The sequence below is a fragment of the Ctenocephalides felis genome, unplaced genomic scaffold (assembly GCF_003426905.1).
Source record: "Ctenocephalides felis isolate EL2017-DRISC unplaced genomic scaffold, ASM342690v1 CF-g0.4_SCAFFOLD_03572, whole genome shotgun sequence".
Taxonomy (NCBI): Eukaryota; Metazoa; Arthropoda; class Insecta; order Siphonaptera; family Pulicidae; genus Ctenocephalides; species Ctenocephalides felis.
In genome coordinates, this window is record NW_020539726.1 from 23,844,472 (window position 1) to 23,867,082 (window position 22,611).

General features: G+C 30.2%; 1 protein-coding gene across 1 annotated transcript; it reads left to right on the plus strand.

Annotated features, from left to right (window-relative positions):
• Window positions 1-1,322: 1,322 nt before the first annotated feature.
• LOC113387704 (ADP-ribosylation factor-like protein 4A) lies at window positions 1,323-2,374 on the plus strand. The gene has a single exon (XM_026625069.1). The coding sequence runs from the start codon at window positions 1,479-1,481 to the stop codon at window positions 2,097-2,099; it is 621 nt and encodes a 206-aa protein (XP_026480854.1). The 5' UTR covers window positions 1,323-1,478; the 3' UTR covers window positions 2,100-2,374.
• Window positions 2,375-22,611: the final 20,237 nt, after the last annotated feature.

The window sequence follows — 22,611 nt, forward strand, 5'->3', positions numbered from 1 at the left end:
GTAAATAATCGACTTAATAAACAAATTAATTTATGAGTGATTAGAAGTATTCCGAGTGAATTTATTACACATAATTAGAAACGAACGAACACTTTAACTCGGAGTATTTTCTAAAAGCAAATTTTCACAAATCAATAATTTTTATAATTGACGTTAATATTTTAGTTCATTAAGACCAAGTAATCTATCGTTATACCAAGTAAGTAATATAATTTTAATAACGTCAACAAAACTACTCATTTTCTCATGCTTTGATGAATTTTTAAAATTAAACTACTTGTCGTAAGGCCGTAATATTTCAGTAAGTTCTATAAGACCATTATATACATCGCCAAAGAAAGTTTCATAACAACCGGTTTAATTTTTTATTTCAACAGTTAATTTTCAACGGCTCGGTAGATTTTCACCTAAAACTAATCAGTATTATTCCCAACTAATATCTTTGGAACAGTTTTTGATTTTTTAAAATGAGTTTAAATGTGGACGAAAAGTTTAACACTCTTTTTCAAATTACAAAGAAACGGCTCGGCAGATCGTCTCACAAAACTGACAAACTATAGTGCTCATTGAGATACATCGAATGGCTTTTAAATTTCTGAAATCGGTTTAGGCGTTTTTGAGCAAACATCGATGAAAGGTCTAATTTTGACAAATGCCAAAAAACGATACCAATTTTTGCAAACTTTTACGAATTTTTAAAGCTAAACGAGTTGTCGTAGGGCGGTAATATTTTAGTATGATCTAGAAGACTATGATAGCTACCATCAAAAAAAATCATAAAAATCGTCGAATTTTTTTTTTAAAAACTTATTACAAGAAAACGGCCCGGCCGATTTTTACCAAAAACTAATCAGCATGATTCCCAACCAATATCTTTCGAACGGTTTTTGAATTTTCAGAATCGATTCAGAATTGCGGGCTAAAACGTGGACGAAAAAATTTTCATTTTTCTGCTATTTATAAAGAAACGGCTTAGACGATCGTGGCACAAAACTCAGAAACGCCAGTCCTCATCGAGATACATCGAATGGCTTTTAAATTTTTGAAATCGGTCGAACCGTTTTTGAGAAAAGGTCGATTTACGGCAAAAAATCTGTTCACATACACGCGCGCGCACACACACACACATATACTTTTTCCAAACTTGGGCTCATTCGATTCAGAATTACTTGAAACGTCGAGAAAACATAAAATCAGCGAATCGGAATTTTTTTATGAAAACATAAACTTCTCCTTCGGGAAGTTAATTAAGAAATATTAGACTCTTTTGTTTCCATTATCTGTACTCTAATATTAATGTTTTTCTCTTCTATTTCAGGTGTAACAACTCTACCAGCGACGACAGTTTCTTTCTATGAGGTTGACAATCATCTTCGTCTAAAAGTTACATCACCATCTTTCAAATGGTGACCAGCCTGGTCTCCTAATAGGCGATATGCCAGTGGTGCGCCGGAGGGAAATAAAAGACCAAAAGCAGCATGGGCGCTAATATGGGTAAAAACTCAGCTCTGTTGGACTCACTCCCAAACGGTCAATCGACGTTGCACGTCGTGATGTTGGGATTGGATAGTGCAGGAAAAACAACCGCTCTTTACCGGTTAAAATTTAACCAATATCTAAATACTGTGCCTACGATAGGTTTCAATTGCGAAAAAGTCAGAGGAACCTATGGACGAGCTAGGGGAGCTAATTTTCTAGTTTGGGATGTAGGCGGTCAAGAAAAATTAAGACCTCTGTGGAGAAGTTACACGAGGTGCACTGATGGCATAGTTTTTGTTCTGGATTCTGTTGATGGTGAGAGGATGGAAGAAGCGAAGATGGAACTTCTGAGGACTGTGAGGAGTCCTGATAACGCAAATGTACCTGTTTTAATTTTAGCCAACAAGCAAGACTTACCCGGAGCGAAAGAACCTGCCGAATTAGAGAAACTTTTAGGGTTATCGGAATTAGGGAAAGATGGGCAAGGCCATCCTTGGTTCGTTCAACCTGCATGCGCAATTACAGGCGATGGACTGCACGAAGGCTTGGAAGCTTTATATGATATGATCCAAAAACGAAGGAAGATGAATAAAGCTCATAAAAAGCGGACGGCCAGATAGAGAAAGGCTAAACCGGATGATGCATTAGAAGGAAGTAGTCAAGGTATTGGAACCTCAGAAGAAGATCTTCTGTGTGTTCATGTGAGCTATTCTTGTGATCTGTAATGTAAGGAAACTATTATATGGTGTGCTGGTGACTGTTAAAAATTTTATGAAATTCTCTGCAGTTCTGTGAACATTTCGATGTGTAATTGTGTAATATGTGATAAAAAAACAAACTAAATTTTTATATAAACTTGAACTACTTCTAAAATTTTGCTCATGATAAAACTAAGTGCGGTCCAATGTTGAGATTACATTGCATTTGTACATTTCATATAATTTATTTATTATATCGCTTAGTATAATTTATTAAAATTATTGATATGTCTTAAGATGTGATTCTTTCATATCTATATTTATGATAGAGAAAGTAGTTTTTCATGTTTTGTTATTGCAATTTTTGTTCGAATGTTATTATTTTGGATATTGTGATGTTTAACGATTGTTCGTATAAATGAAATGTTTATATAAAATTATAATCAATTAACATTTGTATATTTTTTGTGCTTTTTGAATAGCTCGCCTATTCTATGTATAAAAAACTTTTTTATACTTTTGTATACGTAGCAAAATTTAAAAAAAGTTAGATACACCTAAAATGAAAAGCTTTTGTATTAGTGCAACGAAAATAATCAGTAAACAATAAATTAAATCAATTAAATCATTTCTCAAAACAGTAACAATCGTAGATCAATAGTAACTAAGCCGTGTGATACACAATTATTGCTTTATAAGTCGATTAGATTATTTTACGATTAGCAAATTTTATAATAAATTTCGGCTTTTAATACATTTTGCACATAATTTACAAGATATATAAATAATATGTAAATTATTCATATCGTATAATAAAGTCTTAAATTCGTCCACAATTTTGGTAAATAGATTTTCAAACATCGTTGTTTATAATAATTATATAGATAGAAAAATATTATATTGCGTTATATGCGTTGACTGAATTCATAGAGTTTAAAGATTTTGTATATGAGTTTGGTAATTACATGGAAAAAGCTTTCTTTGAAATATTTCATTTATTCTTGTTAAACAAAGAAAACTTTAATTGTAGAAACCAAACATTGCCTATATTATATGCATTAGTCTAATTTGTACATTGTTTTTTATATTGTCCTATATGTTTATAAACTCAAAAGATTGATGTATATTCTATATATAAATATTGTTTTTCTTTAAGTATTGTCATAAAATTTTAATTTTAGAAAAAACTAAATCCCAAAGATGTATGTATATTCAATTTAAAGCTATTTGTTGAGTAAAAGAATATCAAAATGATTTATTGTTTTATTTTGCCCTTGGAATACCAATACAGCATACCATCATAAATATCTTACGCAACAGAATCGAACGACGTTGACCAAGGACTTGTAATTTTCAATCAAAGATTCCCTATCATTAAAACAAGTGAATTATGTTGTGTTATACAATTAAAAATCAGGAAAATAATATGTTGGCAGCCTAGTAATGAGTACTTTACAGTAGTTCTTATTTGCTTTGCTCTTGTTATCATGCCAATGCTGGACAGCACAGTTTCAACCAAGAAATTAAGGTAGCCATTTGGCCACGGGTAATAATTATCTAAAAATAGTGACAAATTATATCTATTCGGGGAATTACTAATTTATGCAAAAATATTAAAATATAATCAATCCCCATTTATTAAATTCTAATTGATTAAGTGTGCAAAGTTTTTTTTGGGAATTTGATGATAGTGTTTGTCTACCGATAATTTGATCATTTTGTGGTGGTAAAACAGGAAAATTATTTTTCATTTGTTGTACGAATTTATCATTGTTAGTTAAGTATACTGCATCTAGCATCTAGCAAAAAAATCGAAAATGAAAATTTTTATATATCTCTACGTTTCAGAGGTTTTTGAACATTTTGGTATACCTTAGAAAAATGTATGTATTTGTGCGTGTGTATGTATGTGTATGTATGTGTGTGTTTGTGTGCGCGAATACAAATATTCGTCGACTATTTCGGATCAACCAATTTGAATAATTAAAAAAAACATTCGATTCCTACTGATAAGGAGATGTGCTGATTAGTTTTTCGCAAAGGCAGGTCTAGCCGTTTTGAAGATACGAGGCAAAAAGTGCAAAAAATGGTTTCAAAATTCAAAAGCATTTTACTTGTATTAACAAGATGCAGAACTGGTAAAATTTTTGTGGAGGCAGGTCCAGCGTCTCCAGGAGATCCAACAAAAAAGCAAAAAATAATGCCATTTGGCGGTCAATAATGAACATTAGGCAAATGTACATTGTATTATCAGATATTTTATAAAGATTAAAATAACAAGTAAAAATTTTGTGTACATTTATATGGGTTCCGTACCAACGTTTACACGTTAGACGACTACGCGACGCTTACACGCTTTGACATTTCGTCTCTATGCAGTTAAAGCAGTACGATTGCTTTGAAAAAAAAGTTCAGAATTTCCAAACTATGCTAAAATAAAGAAAAATTTTTTTTTTCAAAAAAAAAGTAATTTTTGTCGAATTTATAGTTTCTCAAAAATCTAATTTTTTCGAAGTAAAATTTTTTCAAAAATGTTAATCGCTTTTAAAAAAATAATCATTTTTGGTACGGGAAGTTCCAGCAATTTGCCTTAAGGCACGATGCCATGCACCACTAGTTTCAATTATATTTTACTGTTACGAATATAGGTCAAATGCAAAGTGGTATGATTCCAACAATAGACAGTTGTTTCAGGTGTTATGAAAGATGGTTCGAATGGGATCTCGAGCATGTGTATTTCGTGCTAATGCGCTGAATTAATTAAGATGTGATCTAGGCGTATTGCGCGAGGGCACAATGGTACATTAGCCTACTCTGATCCATATTAACATTTACCACTGCATATGCTTTTAAATATTAAATGTAATATGCTAATATTGTTTATAACATTTAAACTTGAGCCATTATTATAAACAAAAGCAAATAATTATAATCATGCTGCCTATATTTATTTTCATTGGCGGCCAAAGATTTCTTATTTATTTATGAAATGCTTCGGCATCGCAAATAGTATTTACTAGGCTATCAACAAATTTTAATCCTAGAATGGTATCAGCTCGCTTCCGAGTACGGAAATTTTGAAAAAATAAAAAGACTATTTGTTACTAAACTAGTAACAATTCTGAAATAACATTTGATGATATCACAAAGTATACAAAGGCAAAAGATGAAAGACAAATCACTTGTTAAGCACGATACCATTCTAGGGTTACGGATAATTTTTAAGAACAAATAGAACGGAATAATAGCAGTTGTACCGTAATATTATCACTTCAATAACAGAAATCGTCATTGAAAAAGATCATATTTGAAAACCCATTTGTATCCATTATGGGTTTATCCAATTTCAAGTTATATACATATGCGAGATTTGGCTGGTAAGTATTAGGCTGATTCTTTCTTCAATTTTTTGGCATTAAATGGAAAGAGCAATGTTAATATTAGAGACAGTGAAAGCAGCAGGTATAATTTTGATGAAATTTAACGAAATATAATAAAAAATTACTTAATTTCCTAGCATTTTCAGAAAAAAATTAAAATTTACCACATTATGTAAAAACAAAACAGCTAATGAATGAATAGCTGAATGATATTTTTCTTCAAAAACAGAAATTTCAAAGATGAGTATTCCAACGAAAATTCATAGATTTTCACTCTTGCAGTATTATATATCAAAAACTTCCAGTTTTTAGAAAATTGGCTATAATTGACAAATATCCAATCACAATATTCGTCGATGATTTCTATTTATATATACATTTTTGGAGATATAATTTAATAATTTCTCGAATTGTTTTTTTCCCTATACTTTGTGACGAACAATTCCAACAAAAATTCATAGATTTTCACTCCTGCAGTATTATATACTGAAAACTTCCAGTTTTTAGAAAATTGGCTCTAATTGACAAATAACCAATCACAATATTCATCAATGATTTCTATTTATATATACATTTTTGGAGATATAATTTAATAATTTCTTGAATTGTGGTCTCTTTTTCTATCCTTTGTGACAAACAATGAAGATTATGGCATTTCTTTTATATTTCCATAAATTTATGTTTTTCATAAACACATTACCGCTCACAAAGTGATTAAAGTTATAACTAATCAATACTATCAGCAGTGTTAATGAGGGATAATTAATAAAGGATTTCCAGTGAGACTCTCCGACACAAATTTTTTGTTCCATCTCTCAATTTAACATTTTTGGACTTTATATAATTAATAATATGTAAGATATTTTTATTAGGGTAAGTTATATTAATCGCAAAAAATCGAAAATGAAATTTTTTATTTTTCTTTACGTTTGAAAGGTTTCTGAACATTTTGGCTTACCTTAGAAAATCGGATACATGTGTGTGTGCGGATACAAATTTTCATCGACGATTTCGTGAACAGTGATGAACCGATTTGAATCATTGAAAAAACATTTTGTTCGAATTGAGGAGAAGGAGGCGTGCTGATTAGTTTTTGGCTGAGGTAGCGCGATTACTTTGAGAAAAAAGTTCAAAATTGTCAAACGTTTACAAAATATAAAAATCAAACTCAAAATTTTCAAAAAAATCTATTTCTGTTAAAAATTTCAAAATTCTCAGAAACCTAATTTATTCAACGTTTTCAAAATAAAGCGATCTGAAGAATATCTAAAATAGAACATATCAACATCCGAAAGGGTAATGAAAATTAAAATCTTTTTTGTATTTATTGAAGTTCTTATTCAACAGCGCAATAAAAATATAAATTTATTTTTCTATATCTAGCATTCATTTTACAATAAGGAAATATAAAAATCCTTTTCAAATGATTTGTTATCACGAAACAAAGATTGCAAAATCACCCATGTGTCAAAATTACATTGCATTACAACATTTCCTGCAATAGCTCCTAAACATCGTGTCTTGCATCTTGTCAGTACCGTGATAAAAATCATATAACAACAGCTTTCAGTGTCAGTCTTACACAATTATTGTGCCGAAGACTGTGAGAAAACGGTGTTGCTGATACATCTTCAACAACAACTACTCATAATTCTAATTACAGATTTTCACATTATTATCCGGAATTATATCACTGAATGACGCTGAACGCGACGATTGCGATTGTGGGAAGTAGTGTGCCGTTAAAATTTTACGATTGCGCCAAGAACGTATGAACACGAAATTGGCGTGTTGGATTAGCAAAGTAGCGGCTTACGTAAATCGGTAAATCTACAAATAAAATTGCAGTTTGTTTGCGGTATCGGTGCCGGCGATAAAAAAACAACGCAAATATATTTTTAATATTTGAACAGCTGCCAGAACTATGTGTTTTATGAGCTGTTTTCACGCAAATCTTTATCCTGTTGTTACTGGAAGGCTACCCAGTGACCAGTTAACCAATATCTTTCTGATGGAGTTATACGTAGATAGATTTTTAAAAGTGCCACTAAAAACTATTTTTACAAGATATGATAATTGAAATCTATGATCTCGAGTGAAAACCTAATATTATTAGAGGTAAGTATAGTACCCATAAAGCTGGTCTTATGGACCAGGTTTTAGCCATGCAGCCAATGCAAATATTTGACTTTAGATATTTTTGATTTTTTTGATCAATTTATGCTCGACCCAATTTTAATGTCATAAAATCATAATAAAATAACCTACGGACGTGGATTAGAGGGAAGCCTGCTTTAGAGACTTAAAAAGATTAGATTTCTTTGGCAAAAATGTCTTCCAAAACTAGTCAACAATATATCCCTAGAATTTCAGAAATAAATTCAAAATATTTTTGGAGTTTTTGGAACAGAAGAAATAGTAAGCAAGCGCCAAGCAGGTGAACGAGCGGATAGCTCGGTTTTTCATTTTTTCGATTCTTTCAAATTGGCGGGAAAGGTAGGAAAAAAATGAACGTCCTATCAAAACGAGACAAAATTTATTGTATTCAGAGTTAAATTCTCTTATAGTTAAACCTAAAACATCTTAAAAAAGTGTTAATTAGCCCACTTTTTAAACAATGTAACGCGAAATTTTTAATCGACAAACATGATTTTTTTTAAGTTGCGAAAAATTGGTGAATCTCACATCCTTTTTTGAAAAATGTTGATATATATAATAATAAAACCTGAAAGTTTCGTTACAATTAAATATTTATTTCCTTCCCTAAAAAATCCTCAAAAAAGCGATTTTTTGAAGCCTCTAAAGTAGGCTACCCCTTACATATCATTCGATTTGTATCTGTTGTACTAGTATTAAAAAATAATGTATTTATTTTGTTAAAGAACAATATGCTTTTCAAAGCTTATAAAATCCTAACAAATAATTAACTGATGTGGATGAAAGGCCGTTTTGGGAAACAACTTACAATTAGTCAAATATTCATTTCACATCGCACTTTACATAGCTATTAGATTTTTTACCAGTGCAGTTTACTATTACAAAGTAAATGTTTCGTCTCGAGGAAAAGTATTAAAAGAGTCAAGTAATTTAATTTGATTTCTATAAACAATTTTCTTTAATATAGGTACATATATTTAAATATTTTTTTTATCGGAAGAAAGTTAGATTCAAATTCTACGTGACTATCGCATATTACAACTTTACGGTTATCAAGAAACCGTGACCAAATTGGTTTTACGAAAAATAAAAGTAGAGTTGAATTATAATAATTTGATAAAACAATATATTGCATTCAGTTTTTTATATATTTCATTAAACAATGCAAAGTTGACTTATGTATTTTTGAAAAAAAAACGCATTGGGTCTATATAACCAAATCATCATGATTTTAATCATTAGTCAGTCAATTGGCAGTCCTTATTATTATTTTTTTTTAACTCGTTTTATTTAGCAATCAGAAATACATAAAGATTCCTATGAGCTAAAATGACAATGTAAGAGCGATGCCTAAGAAGAGCTCCAATGAGATCTTCTCAGTTTAACAATTACTATAATAATATTATATTAGACCTAATCTAAGACTAAGTCTAAAGGCCATTGTCGTTTCAATCTCCTTGTACCATAAGGCTTAGTAATTTCAACTATAGATGGGTTCGAATGTGAGTCCAGTTTGCGTTTGTATTTTTCCTTGAATTCTTGGAAAGTTAAATGCACCGTTTTCATCTTGAGGTCGCTGTGAATGGTTTCATTTGTTACGTACCATGGAGAATTAAGAATTGTACGTAAAATATTTGACTGAGTTCTCTGCATTATAGCTATATTAGATTTGTAAGCACATCCCCAGAGCTCAATTCCGTAGGTCCAGATTGGTTTGATAATTGATTTATATAGCAGCAACTTATTTTCAACAGTGAGCTTAGACTTTTTACGCAGAAGCCAATCAAATTCTTTCATTTTGATCATTATTTGCTGCTTTTGTGTTTTTATGTGGCTTTTCCAAGTAAGTCTGCTATCTAAATGAAGACCAAGATATTTCACTATGTTCTGTTTCGGAATTTGGACGTTGTTTAAATAAATTGGAGGACAAGTACCCTCTCTCAGGGTAAATATGATGTGAGCTGATTTGGTTTCATTTATGCAAATCTTCCATTTGGCAAGCCACATTTGTAGTTTATTAATATAAGTTTTATTTTCGTGAAATATTCATAGATCATTATAAATAAAAACTCAAAATGTGTAAATTTCCAATATAACAAGAAATCTTAGATTTGAATCCAATCTTATTTCAATTCCAATTTTAAACCAATCGAAACTATAATATATTTTCAGCAAAATTGCGATATAAAATTTTTATGCCAATCATAAAAATGTATTCAAATAACTAATTCATTTTTAGCAAAGAATCAGAAATCACAGAAACATTTAATTAATTTCTTATGGCTTCTGATAAGTGGATGTAATAAAAATCTAATATAAAGTAAAATAACTTATCAGGAAAATCGTTTACCATACCAACGACAGCTTGTTATTTTTCGCTTGCCGTAGAGCCATAAAATTTCTAATATAGCATAATAAATGATACCATATAAAGCAGCTTCATAAATTTTATTAATCCCGTAAAGAGATACATATCACCTCGGATCCTAATATATATTACAACGTAATACCTTTTACAATGTGCACGTACGGAGGCGACACAATATAAGACTAAATCGTAAAGTTAACGGTGAACCAACAACGAAACACATATCCCATAACAAATTCAGAATTGGTAAATTAGAATATATTGTCTATTGATTTTTATTCAGAGTCATTGCCACAGAAATACAGGGACCGGTCGATAGTTTGCTCAATTTTTGCAAAATGTTGCAATATGATTTTTGGTTTCACCGAATTAAGACTTCTGGCACTACTTGTGAATAATCGACCATAAATGTAAAGGACACATGAAATTCTATCTTTAGATGATTATTAAGAAATATGGTATATAAAAATAGGTTATAATAATCGCAAAAAATCGAAAATGAAATTTTTTATATATCTTTACGTTTCAGAGGTTTTTGAACATTTTGGCATACCTTAGAAAAAAAATTAATATATGTGTGTGTATGTGTGTGTGTGTGTGCGGATACAAATTTTCGTCGACGATTTTGCGAACACGGATTAACTGATTTAAATAATTTAAAATATATTCGATTACATCTGATACTAGTTTTTGGCAAAGGCAGGCCTAGCCGTTTCGGACAAACGTGGCAACAAGTGCCAAAAATGGTATTTCAGTTTTTGAGATAACGGAGCTTCCAATTTAAATAATTCAAAACACAATTTACTTCTATTGACGAAATGAACAACTGGTAAAATTTTTGTGAAGGCAGGTCCAGCGTCTCCAGAGATCCAATAAAGTTAAAAATAATGCCATTTGGCGGTCACAAATGAACATTAGACATATTTACATCATATTATCAGATATTTTATAAAGAATATAATAATCAGTACAAATGTGTACATTTTTATGAGTTCCGTAACAATGTTTAGATGTTAAACAACTACGCGACGCTTACGCGCTTTGATATTTCGACTCCAAATCAGCTATGCAGCGCGATTGCTTAAAAATGTTCAACATTTTCAAAAAAAAAAAAAATAAAAACAAAATCAAAATATAAAAAGAATCAGATTTTTTTAAAAAAGTCAATTTTTTTCAAAAATTGCAAAATTTCTTAAAAATCTAATTTTTTCAAAGTTTTGTTTAATAATTTAGTTTTCGGCACAGGAAGTTCTAGCAATTTGCCTTAAGGGACGATGTCATACACCACTAGTATATGTAAATTTTTAACAGTTTACTCAAATGTTTTTCTCAATGTTTCTTCAACACCATCAATTATGATAAAATCATAAATATCTCTAGAATCAAATGTATGTGTATGTGTCCTTCATCTTCAGTACCAAAGTTTGCGATTTTGTTTGTCAATCGCGACTTCTTTGGGATTTAAATTTGTTTTATTAGTTAAATCCAAATCTTAGATTTGAACGATATAATACACTTTTATTTTTAGGCTATAAGGGACCGTTCAAGTATTACGTAAGCACTATAGGGGGGCGGGGGGGTTATTGATTTGCTTATTTTGGGTGACATTTTGGTGACAGCTTTGCTTACTTTTGCAGACAAGGGGGGTGGGGGGGATAAATAATTGTAATAAATCTGCTTACGTAATACTTTAACGATCCCTAATATCTAAAATTGTTTTTATTAGCAAAGTGTTGACCAGCTGTACCACCAATAGCCTTCATCGGGTTCGCGCCGAAAGCAAATTTACGAAACACAATCGCCGTTCACCTTTGAGTTGATTGAATTTGACAAGAAAATCTTTTGTGGTAGATTGATTAACTTCAGTCTTTATTATAAGTTTATATAAGAGTTCAAATCATTTTGTATTGCTGCACAAAAGCCGACATCACAAGAAAATAATATTTGCTCCGATACCGATTAACTGCTTAGCCAATCAGTGTATAGGAATTGAATTTCACTTTTATTTTGTTGATTCATATTAACGATTGCAGTCTTTGGCTCTATAGGAAATTTATTTGTTATCTATAAAAAATCTATTCAAAGTCGTGTGAATCATCTTATCTAGGAACCGTGACTTTCACTCGGCAAAATCGTTGTAGTGTGTCAATGAGTTAATTAGAATGAGTTGCCAAATAATGATATCGTGATTAGTATTTTAATTAGTAAAATTATATAACAATACATACATGCATACATATATGTACATATATTTTCTGGAATGATTTTCTATCTCGGTTCTTATTGTTTGGGGCGGTTATTTACACATATTGGGAAGTTCATGCAACTACCCTTAGGCAAAATTTACATACATTTATTGTTTTTCCATTCCCCAAAATTTTGGTTCAAAATCAATTTTTAAAAGTCTATCTTTCAGAAATCTGTTTAGTTTAGCAGCAAAACGCCTGATAGAATGCTGTTCAGGCGAATGCACAAAAGGTCAGCAGGACGATAACGATAGGACGAACAAGTAAAAGTCGACCGAAAAAGGAATTGTCTGTACCAGAAGAGAATAGATATTTTTATAATCATCATTTTTACTGAAAAGAAAATCAGGAAAGCTTGAAATAGAAAAAGAGTACGCGTAAGAATCACAGGCGATTGAAGTAAAACTTTTTTGCTATTGTACAAGATGGCATTTAAGTTAAAAATAAATACATCATATAACAATTTTGAATAATGTTTTTTAGTAATACGATAACACTCGTGATGCACATATTTATCAATGCCAACCATTATATTAATACATATTTATATAACAATAAATCATAAATTATATATTTATAATAGCATTAAAAATATTTATAATATTTGAAAACATTTATGTAATTAAAGTCATACTTCAAATATGATATGATCGGTTTGTCATTGTAATCAGCATTTAGGACTTGAAACTTCATGAAGTAATTGCTAAAAAATTATTTCTATAAAATTCCTTCACACAGTGAATTATCTCAAACAACGCCTAAATAAATATGGTTTTCACAATTTCACTCATTATGTAATTGTGTTTGAAGAATTTCATGTTATTAAAATTAACATACATTCATTGACTTCTTGTATTTATTTTTTACTTTTTCGCTGGCAATACAATCTCATTCTTTGAGCAGCTGTAATATTTGTCTTGCCTATAAAAATATTTTCCCTTTTAATAACCTGAAAGATTTATAGAAACTACCAATAATATAGAAATTATTTCAATAAATTTATGTTTTGTACATGGCACAAATGTTTCATTTGTTTTAATATTTTCATTATATTTATTTATTGGAGACAGGGTAAAATATTATTCTGATTCAGGCATTTTGTATTAAATCAAGATTTGTACTGCAATGTAATGTTAAAATCTAATGACATTCCGATCTCCTCAACGAAAAATCTCTATTCACTCGACACGACGACTAATCACAATCGACCCTAAAAGAAATGATTTCATCGAGAACTAATGACGAACAGTTCGGGCGTAACGCAACTTCCGTTTCATTTTCACAGATTTACTCTCTAGCCGCGCCTAAAGAAGTTTTACTTCAAAAATATAAGGAGATGCAAGATGATAGAGAAGAATGTAATTGACTTTTCGCCAGAAAATCCGATATGCTAAAATTCTGTTGTCTCGACATTTCAAGTTATTGTGATTCATTTGTGACCAAAATTGGGTAAAGTATATGTGTACTTATGTAGATGCCAAAATTTGACTGTCCTTTGACGTCTTCTAAAGTACGCCTGCCTCTATAAATTGCACATTTTATTTAGAATTGCCAGAAAAGAGCAAAAATATTCGTCCACGTTTGCGCCAAAAATCCCAAACCCAATTTCAAAATTTGTTTGAATTGTATCAGTTGGATTTCAAGCTGATTAGTTTTGATAAGGATTATCTGGCCGTTTCTTCGTTTTTCAGCGTTTTTAATAAAACTGAACATGGCGATAAAGTTGTCTGAGAAATATAGTTGAATTATAAAAATCCATTAAAGTTTGAAATAATAGATTTCGAAATAATAAAGCTAGTAGAGCATACTAGCGCGTTTTTGTGCACTATAATTCATACAGATACAGATATTATGAGTTTGTTTGAAAGATATCAATTAAAAATAACATTGATTAGTTTTTAATGAAAGCAAAAGTTTAATTTTTGGAATAAGCAGTTCAATTTTTGAACTAAATAGGTAAATCTCGTTTCATATTGATTAGATCGATTATTAACATATATCGGGAAGTTTATTGAATTTGCTTTAAAGCAAAACGCCATAGACAACTTGTTTCATTAAGAATAGAATTATTGCAAAATGGCATTATTCACTATATCTAAAAGACATTTTTATGCGATATTACCTGTGTATTTAATCAAAAAAAAAATTGTGCATTAGTAAGAAAATTGTTTTCAGACATAAGATTTACAATTAGCACGTTAGTAAGTGATTTTGCATAATGTCCTCACCTCCTATTGATCCTTATTAATGATTATGTACCTTTGCATCTCTATTAATAATAATACCGTTCAATTATACCATTGCCGCAGAATCAAATCATGCTGAACAATGTTTGTCAATTGGAATTGGAAATTATATTATCTCTGCTACTTCGTGACCCATTGAAATTATTGATCCGAATCGAGACATTGTAGAGGCTTATTAGAAATGGTGCATTGAACTGCGACTAAAATATCGTTTCATTATACATACTGGCGCATATTAGTATTAATCGATTTATTATACTTTCACTAATTTATAGACAAATTTATGGCCTTAGAGGACAATTATGTGATCGCCTTTTAGAATGATGCAACAACTATTAATGTCTGGAGAATTTAAAGAAAAGATCTATATTTATTAAGAATCTAAATAATCAATAAAGCTTGATATGTGGCAGTTCAATTCCAAGTCTCATCTTTGAACTTTGTCAATACTAAAAGTTTTGCCATGACTTGTATACACGTCAATCGCAGTTAACTGGTTAAAAAAACCGTACAATCAAAATTGACTGGTCTTTGGTTCAAACTTGTCCCACTTATAAAGATATCACGTTTCATAAAAATACTTCCAGAGCACTTATCTAAAACATTTATTTCTAACAGTAACAACTATTGTACAGTTTTGTTTCCGCAAATCGTCACAGTTGTCTTCCTATATCAGTAGGTACTGCAATTTCATGTCAAGATTCCCGATGCATTTATACAGGTATCCATTTATTTGTATCGTTCCGGTGATGGAAACATTCAATTATTCAACGCAATGTGGCTCAGATGCAAAATATTTAAAGTAAAAGAGATATCAGGAGAATAGACTCCTATTTATAAAACTTATAGAACGGCAAAAGAAGTTATGTAGAAAATCATAGTATCTATATCATAGTATCCATACACTAGTGGTGTATGGCATAGTGCCTTAAGGCAAATTGCTGGAACTTCCCGTACCTTAACGAAATGTTCGAGAAATATTAAATGTATTCAAATAGATTATTATAAATATTGTAATTGTAACATTGTCTAACAGTTATAAGCATTATTTATAAACTGAATTGCAAAGTTAAAATTATTTGTTTAAAGTATATTAGAACTTTAGTCAGAATTGAAAATAAAATCTGATTTATTTTCGATATACAAAAAAAATTTTTTTTGAAAAAAAAAATTATTTTGAAACAATTTTTTTTTCCAAAATTAATTATTTTGTTAAAACAAGCAAAAAGTTTTTTGAATCATTTAAATCGGACGCTTAGTTCTCTCAAAAACTGCAATTTTTTTAACATTTAGCTATGTATCTTCGGAATGGCCTACTATTGCCAAAATAACCAATAACCACTTCTCCCAATAATTACTAATTGAATGTTTTTTAGATCATTCAAATCGGATACTCCGTTCTCTCAAAAATTCGATTTCTATTTTCTGCACTCTTTGCTCTTTATCTCCATAACTGCTGGACCTGCCTTTGCCAAAAACTAATCAGCACATCTCCCTATCAATAGGAATCGAATGTTTTTTGAACCATTCAAATCGGTTGAACCGTGCGCCCGAAAACTTGACCGAAAAATTGTATCCATACATACATATACACACACACCTCCATTTTTTCTGAGGTATGCCAAAATGTTCAGAAACCTTCAAAACGTGATGAAATTTTTTGGACGATTGCAGTAACTTATCCTACGGGAAGTTAATAAAAAAAATTAAATTCAGAAATAAAAAAAAATTCTTTGTTTTTTCCAAAAATAATCGTTTCATCAACACAGGCAATTTTTTTTTTTACTCTGTTTTATTTAGCAATCAGAAATACATAAAGATTCCCATGGGCTAAATTGACAATATTTAAGAGCGATGCCTAAGAAGAATTCCAATGAGATCTTCTCAGACAAGCAAAATGAATCATAAAAATCGGATGCTTCGTTTTTTTCAAAAACTGCCATTTTGTTTCACATTTAGCTCCACTTTTCACATTAATCACCACTTCTCCCCATCATTACGAATTGAATGTTTTTTGAATCATTCCACCAATCGGATGCCCGGTTCTCGCAGAAAGCGAGTTTACATTTTCTGCATTCTTTGCTTTGAATCTTTGAAACGGCTAAACCGACATTTGCTTTTTCAATGATCCAAATCGGTTGAGCGGATCCCGAAAACATCAGCAAAAAAGTGTGTCTCCACATCCATACAAACACACACATATCCCTTTTTCTGACGTATGGCAAAATGTTCAGAAACCTCTGAAACGTAAAGATATGCAAAAATTTTCATTTTCGATTTTTGGCCCATTACTATAACTTACTTTACGGGAACTTAATAATGAAGTAAGATATATATAATTTAACAACTGGAAAAAAGAGCTTTACCATTATCAGGACTTTGCATTCGTTTAGCAGTATGGAAGATAATGGCTAATTAAAAGAAACATCAATTTTACGACAGATTGTGTCCAGATAATTCTGTAATAGTTGACAAGGAAATTGATAGAGCCCACGATATACAACTTATTTTTACAGATGGATCAAAAAGTGAAGAGTATACAGGATGTGTTATTAGAAGAAATTAAGGATATCAGTTTAAGATACAAACTCTCGGTATTCGTATATAAACAGTATTTGTATCTGAGCTAATTGCAATTAGAAAAGCAGTAAATTGATAGACATGTATATTTTGACATTTGGAATCATATTCATCAATTTAATACGGAAGGCTATGTCATTAAACTATCTTGAATTCATACGCTACTCGGGCGATAATAGAAACAAATCGTAACTAGCTGTAAGTGGAATTCTGTCTTAAGGCAATTAAGGCATCGTGCCTTAAGGCAAATTGCTGGAACTTCCCGTAACAAAAATTATTATTTTTTTAAAAACGATTAACATTTTTGAAAAAAATTTACTTTGAAAAAATAAGATTTTTGAGAAACTATAAATTGGACAAAAAATTACTTTTTTTGAAAAAAATTTTTTAAAAAAAAAAAAAAATTTTTTAATTTTTTTTTTGAAAAAAAAAATGTTTTCTTTATTTTGACATATTGTGGAAGATCTGAACTTTTTATCAAAGCAATCGTACTGCTTTAACTGCATAGGGACAAAATATAAAGCGCGTAAGCGCCGCGTCGCTGTCTAACGCATAAGCATTGGTACGGAACCCATAGGAATGTTAACAAAATTTATACCTATTGTTAAAATCTTCATAAAATATCTGATAATTTGATGTGCATATGTCTAATGATCATTTTTGACCGCCAAATGGCTCATTTTTTTACTTTTTCCTCTATATCTCCGAAACCGCTGGACCTACCTTCATGAAAATTTGATCGATTCTTCATCTTGTCAATACAAGTGAAATGTTTTTTGAATTATTCAAATCGGACGCTCCGTTCTCTTAAAAACTGAGTTACCGTTTTCGCCACTTTTTGCCCCGTATCTTTGGTACGGCTAGACCTGCCTTTGCCAAAAACTAATCAGCACGTCTCCTTATCAATACAAACCGAATGTTTTTTGAATTATTCAAATCGGTTGATCCGTGTTCCCGAAATCGTCGACGAAAATTTGTATTCGCACATACATACACACACGTACATACATACATACATACATACATACATACATACACACACACACACACACACACACATACATCCATTTTTTCTAAGGTATGCCAAAATGTTCAGAAACCTTTGAAACGTAAAGATTTATTAAAATTTTCATTTTCGATTTTTTTGCGATTACTATAACTTGCCCTACGGGAAGTTAATAATATCAGGTATAATACGTCTCTACAGCATTAATTTATGATAGGCAATTACAAATTTTTGAACATGAGTTCTAGAATGTACAAGTTGAGCTAAATATTTAAAAGAGGTCAGCAAAACCCTAATAAATAAAATTTTATCATAAATTTTAATATTTATACATTAAGTCCATACAAATGTACAACTCGTTTATGGAACATCATTTAATCTTTATATGGGGCTAGTGCAATTCAATTTCTTCTTCTACGACCATAACATTTGGTCCATTTTCGATTTACTTCAATATCCATATACTAATTCGTAATAAAATCTACGTAATAAAATGAAACCAAAAAGGGTTGCATCGCCGAGGCTATAAATTATTTAACCCTTACGATGGCCTTGATTTTTCCCAAGGACGAAAAATTCACAGCGAGAGGTATGATAATACCATAAGGATTTGTCAAGCATATGCTCCAGAAACTAAAATTGAAATACTTTTTCTATTTGAATATAACTGGATGTGTAATTAATGTAAAATATATCTAAATACAAAATAATATTTGCTTGTAAAGTATATAGTGAGTACAAAAATTTATACGTAATATTTACATAATTATAGTACTTGACAAAATCATATTATTTGTCGCGACGCTATGTTTTTGTGCATATTATATAAAATTTAATTTAACGGTGAATTATGTAGCAAATTTGTTCCAGAATAAACGTAATAAAAATGACCAAAAACTTGTTTGAGAATGTGTGAAATCGTTAATTAAATCAAAGGCCATCGAGCATGATATTAATCAATGTCATTGTTATATTAATATAAATTTTTTTTTTCAAAATAGCCATTATTTTTAATTTTTCAAAAACTAATATATAGTAAAATTTTAATATCTAAAGTTTATTATATATAATAAATATTTTGTAGTGTACTATTCATCAAAGTGCATATATTTGATCTATATTTATAGATCTCAGGAAAGTTCGATATCTAAACTTGCTACTTGATTATCTTATTATAAATTATTTAATCCTTACGGCGCAGTTGACTTTTTTCAAGCTTATCTTAAGATAAGATAATTTTCTTTGATCTATTTATCTTTTACGATATTATGTAGCAATATGTAAGAACCTAAATATACACAAAAAAGACATCACACCTATTAACTTCCCGTTGGGTAAATTATAGTAATCAAAAATATTTTTTTATATATTTTTAGGTTTCAAAATTGACGATTTTGGGAACACGGATTAATTCAAAAAGCATTCGTTTTCTATGGATGGAGAGACGCACTGATAAGTTTTTTGCTCGCCTTTAGGCCTAGACGTTTCAAAAATTCGGAATAAAGGGTGAAAAAAAATTCATTATATAAAATAACTGAATTTCAATTTTTTTCAAAATTCACAAAAATCTAATTTTTTCGAAGTTTCAAAAAAAAAAATTACATTACGGTACGGGTCTATTATCTAATGATTGATTTTACAATTAAGTATAGTTCTGATGGATGGTGATAAGAAAGTTTTATTGTCTACGTTACATAACGTGAGCTTTCACACATTTTATAATATGCATCAAGTTTATTACGCCCCAAGGGATACTATAAATTTTTAGGAACACAATAAAATATTATCAGATATAATCGTCTTTAATTACGGTCTATAAAATTACTATGAATTCGTAATAAAGAATTATTTACATTTTTTTTGAAAGAGGTAAATATTCGGCAGTAGTACGCTTTTCAGGAACTGTTTTTTTAACTAGATAAAACTGTTTGTATATTATGAAAGTAATTAAAAAAACTTAAGTAAAGTCAGACCTATCCCGCTTTTTTGCTTTTAACAGCAAATCAGCAACTACTCGTATAATACATATGCGGCATCAGTGGTAAAACCTAGTTTCATTAGAAGGTAACCTGCAGTAGTTAACAATATTTTATCATTACTGCTTGACATCAAGCTGATCAAGGTGAGTATCAAGTTTTAGTAAAGCAACCCTGACATTGATATCGATAATATATCATCATTATTAGAAAAAATAACTATTTGGGTTTCTTTCTAATATATAATTCATCAAAATGATTAGTTCTGAAAAAAGCTGCTTAAAAGAAAAAAAATATAATATACATATTTTATAAAAAGTAAGTCGTGCTGTCTGATATATAAAATTAACAATGAATTTCAATAAGCGCTTTCCGAAACATTTTTTTAAAATTTTTTTTTTGTTATAAATTTTTGATATTGCTTTGAAAGATGAAAAAAAATATTCTGTTTGCCACTATCAGCCACTATATTCACTATAATTTAAACCTGAGGGCTCATATAGTTAAAATTATTCCCAGACTAAATCAGGTAGGTGTAAATTGAAGAAATTAAAGAACTATTAAATATTGTAACGAGCATTTATACTATGCAATTGTAAGCTCTAAACTTGAATATGAATCTAATATTTGGTGTCTTCATCTTAGTAATAAATCTAATGCGATGGAGAAAGTTCACGAAAATTTGTGAAATATCTATATTTAGAAAAAAACAAAGCTTATCTTGAACGTAGGTTTGATCCAAGTAAATTTAAAAATTAGTTATGAATGGCATCGTTCTTTAAAGCAAACTTCCCATACCGTAATGAAATATTCGATGTATAATTTTTTTTTAAAGTTATTGTTTCGTTAAGCAGAAAGTTTTTTTGCTGGTCATTTTTGCTGGACCTGCCTTTGCTAATCATCTACGAATTATTATATATTTTTGGATCATTCAAATCGGATGCTCTGTTCTCTCAAAAAACTTGATTTCTATTTTTTGCACTCTACGTATCTCCGAATCGGCAGACCCTCCTTTGCCAAAAACTAACCAGTACATCTCCCTATCAATAGAAATCAAATGTTTTTTGAACCATTCAAATCAATTGATTCGTGCGCCCGAAAACGTGGACGAAAAAATGCGGACACACAAAACACACGCACACATTAATTATTCTGGAGTACGCCAAAATGTTCAAAAACGTCTGAAACGTGAAGATATGCTAAAGTTTCATTTTCTATCTTTGGCCCATTACTATAACTTATCATACGGGAAGTTAACAATTAAATAAACATGTTTAGCTAAATCTTACAGCTTAAAACTTGCTGATAATATCCATATGTACTTAATTGATATGATACTTGATTTTCTCATAAAATTACCAAGTAAAGTAAATTTCCCATCATTTGCTCACAGTTCATAAATGCCAAACGCGTGTGGCATATACCTTTCCGATAATACGTAATATCGCATAATGTATTATCTTTACTCTATTAGTAATGTCAATAAACTTGTGCAATGGAGTTCGGTATCAAAAGTTATCAACGGTTTGAGACCGGTTTAACCTACACGTAATGTCTCTGGATATTCTCAAAGTCTCTTTAGTTCCTTGTAAATTCTATGTTTTATTACTCCGTGGGGTCATCTCGAGTGAAAGCGAAATTATTTTCTCACATTTATTTCTAGGAATAATGACTGTGCTGCTTGTCAAAAACTGCTGACAAATTACATCGTCGAATGTGAAAGAAATAAATGTAACAATTTTAAATAATGGGTTTATTAGCTTAATTTGTAGTAAAATATGAAAGCAATAATCATTTTAAAAATGTAGGTAAGTTTTTTCTTGTGACTTCTATCTTTTGTTCCTTCTTTTTATAATTTTTTTTAACAGCAATCAGAACTCAATGAGTCCTATAAGCTGTTGTACTGACTTTTTGAAATATCCGCCTCTATACATGGCAAACTAAACTGTTATCCTATCTCTGAACAAAATGAATAAATTATCACAATTTCTGAAATTTTAATGATTTTTTATTGAAGCGGAAAAGTTGGGTACGGGCTATTTTCACCTGGAAACATATTGGTATTTTTAGTTCCCAGTTGATTTCATTATACCCAATTGTCAATACTGCTTGACATTAGGACAAAAATCAAACCATGAGCTTCTGATACAAATTCCAAACTAATCCACTAATCACTAACCACTATATTTTGCATACCACTGCTATGTAAATTGTATGCGAGCTTATTATGCACCAGACAAAATTTTTTAATTTGCAACTCCTGATGACTTTCTTAAGGCTATTATACCAGGAATGAAACTGGTTTAATAGTTTTAGCCAGAAAGGATTGACTAAGCGTCTGGATTTCTAACTATCTTATACTTATCTCATTATTTCTTCAATTCTATATATTATTCATTACTAATGCTACATGTATTGCTGTTAATATATTTCCTAATATTTTTAATTATCTAATTTTTATCATTTACTAATAAA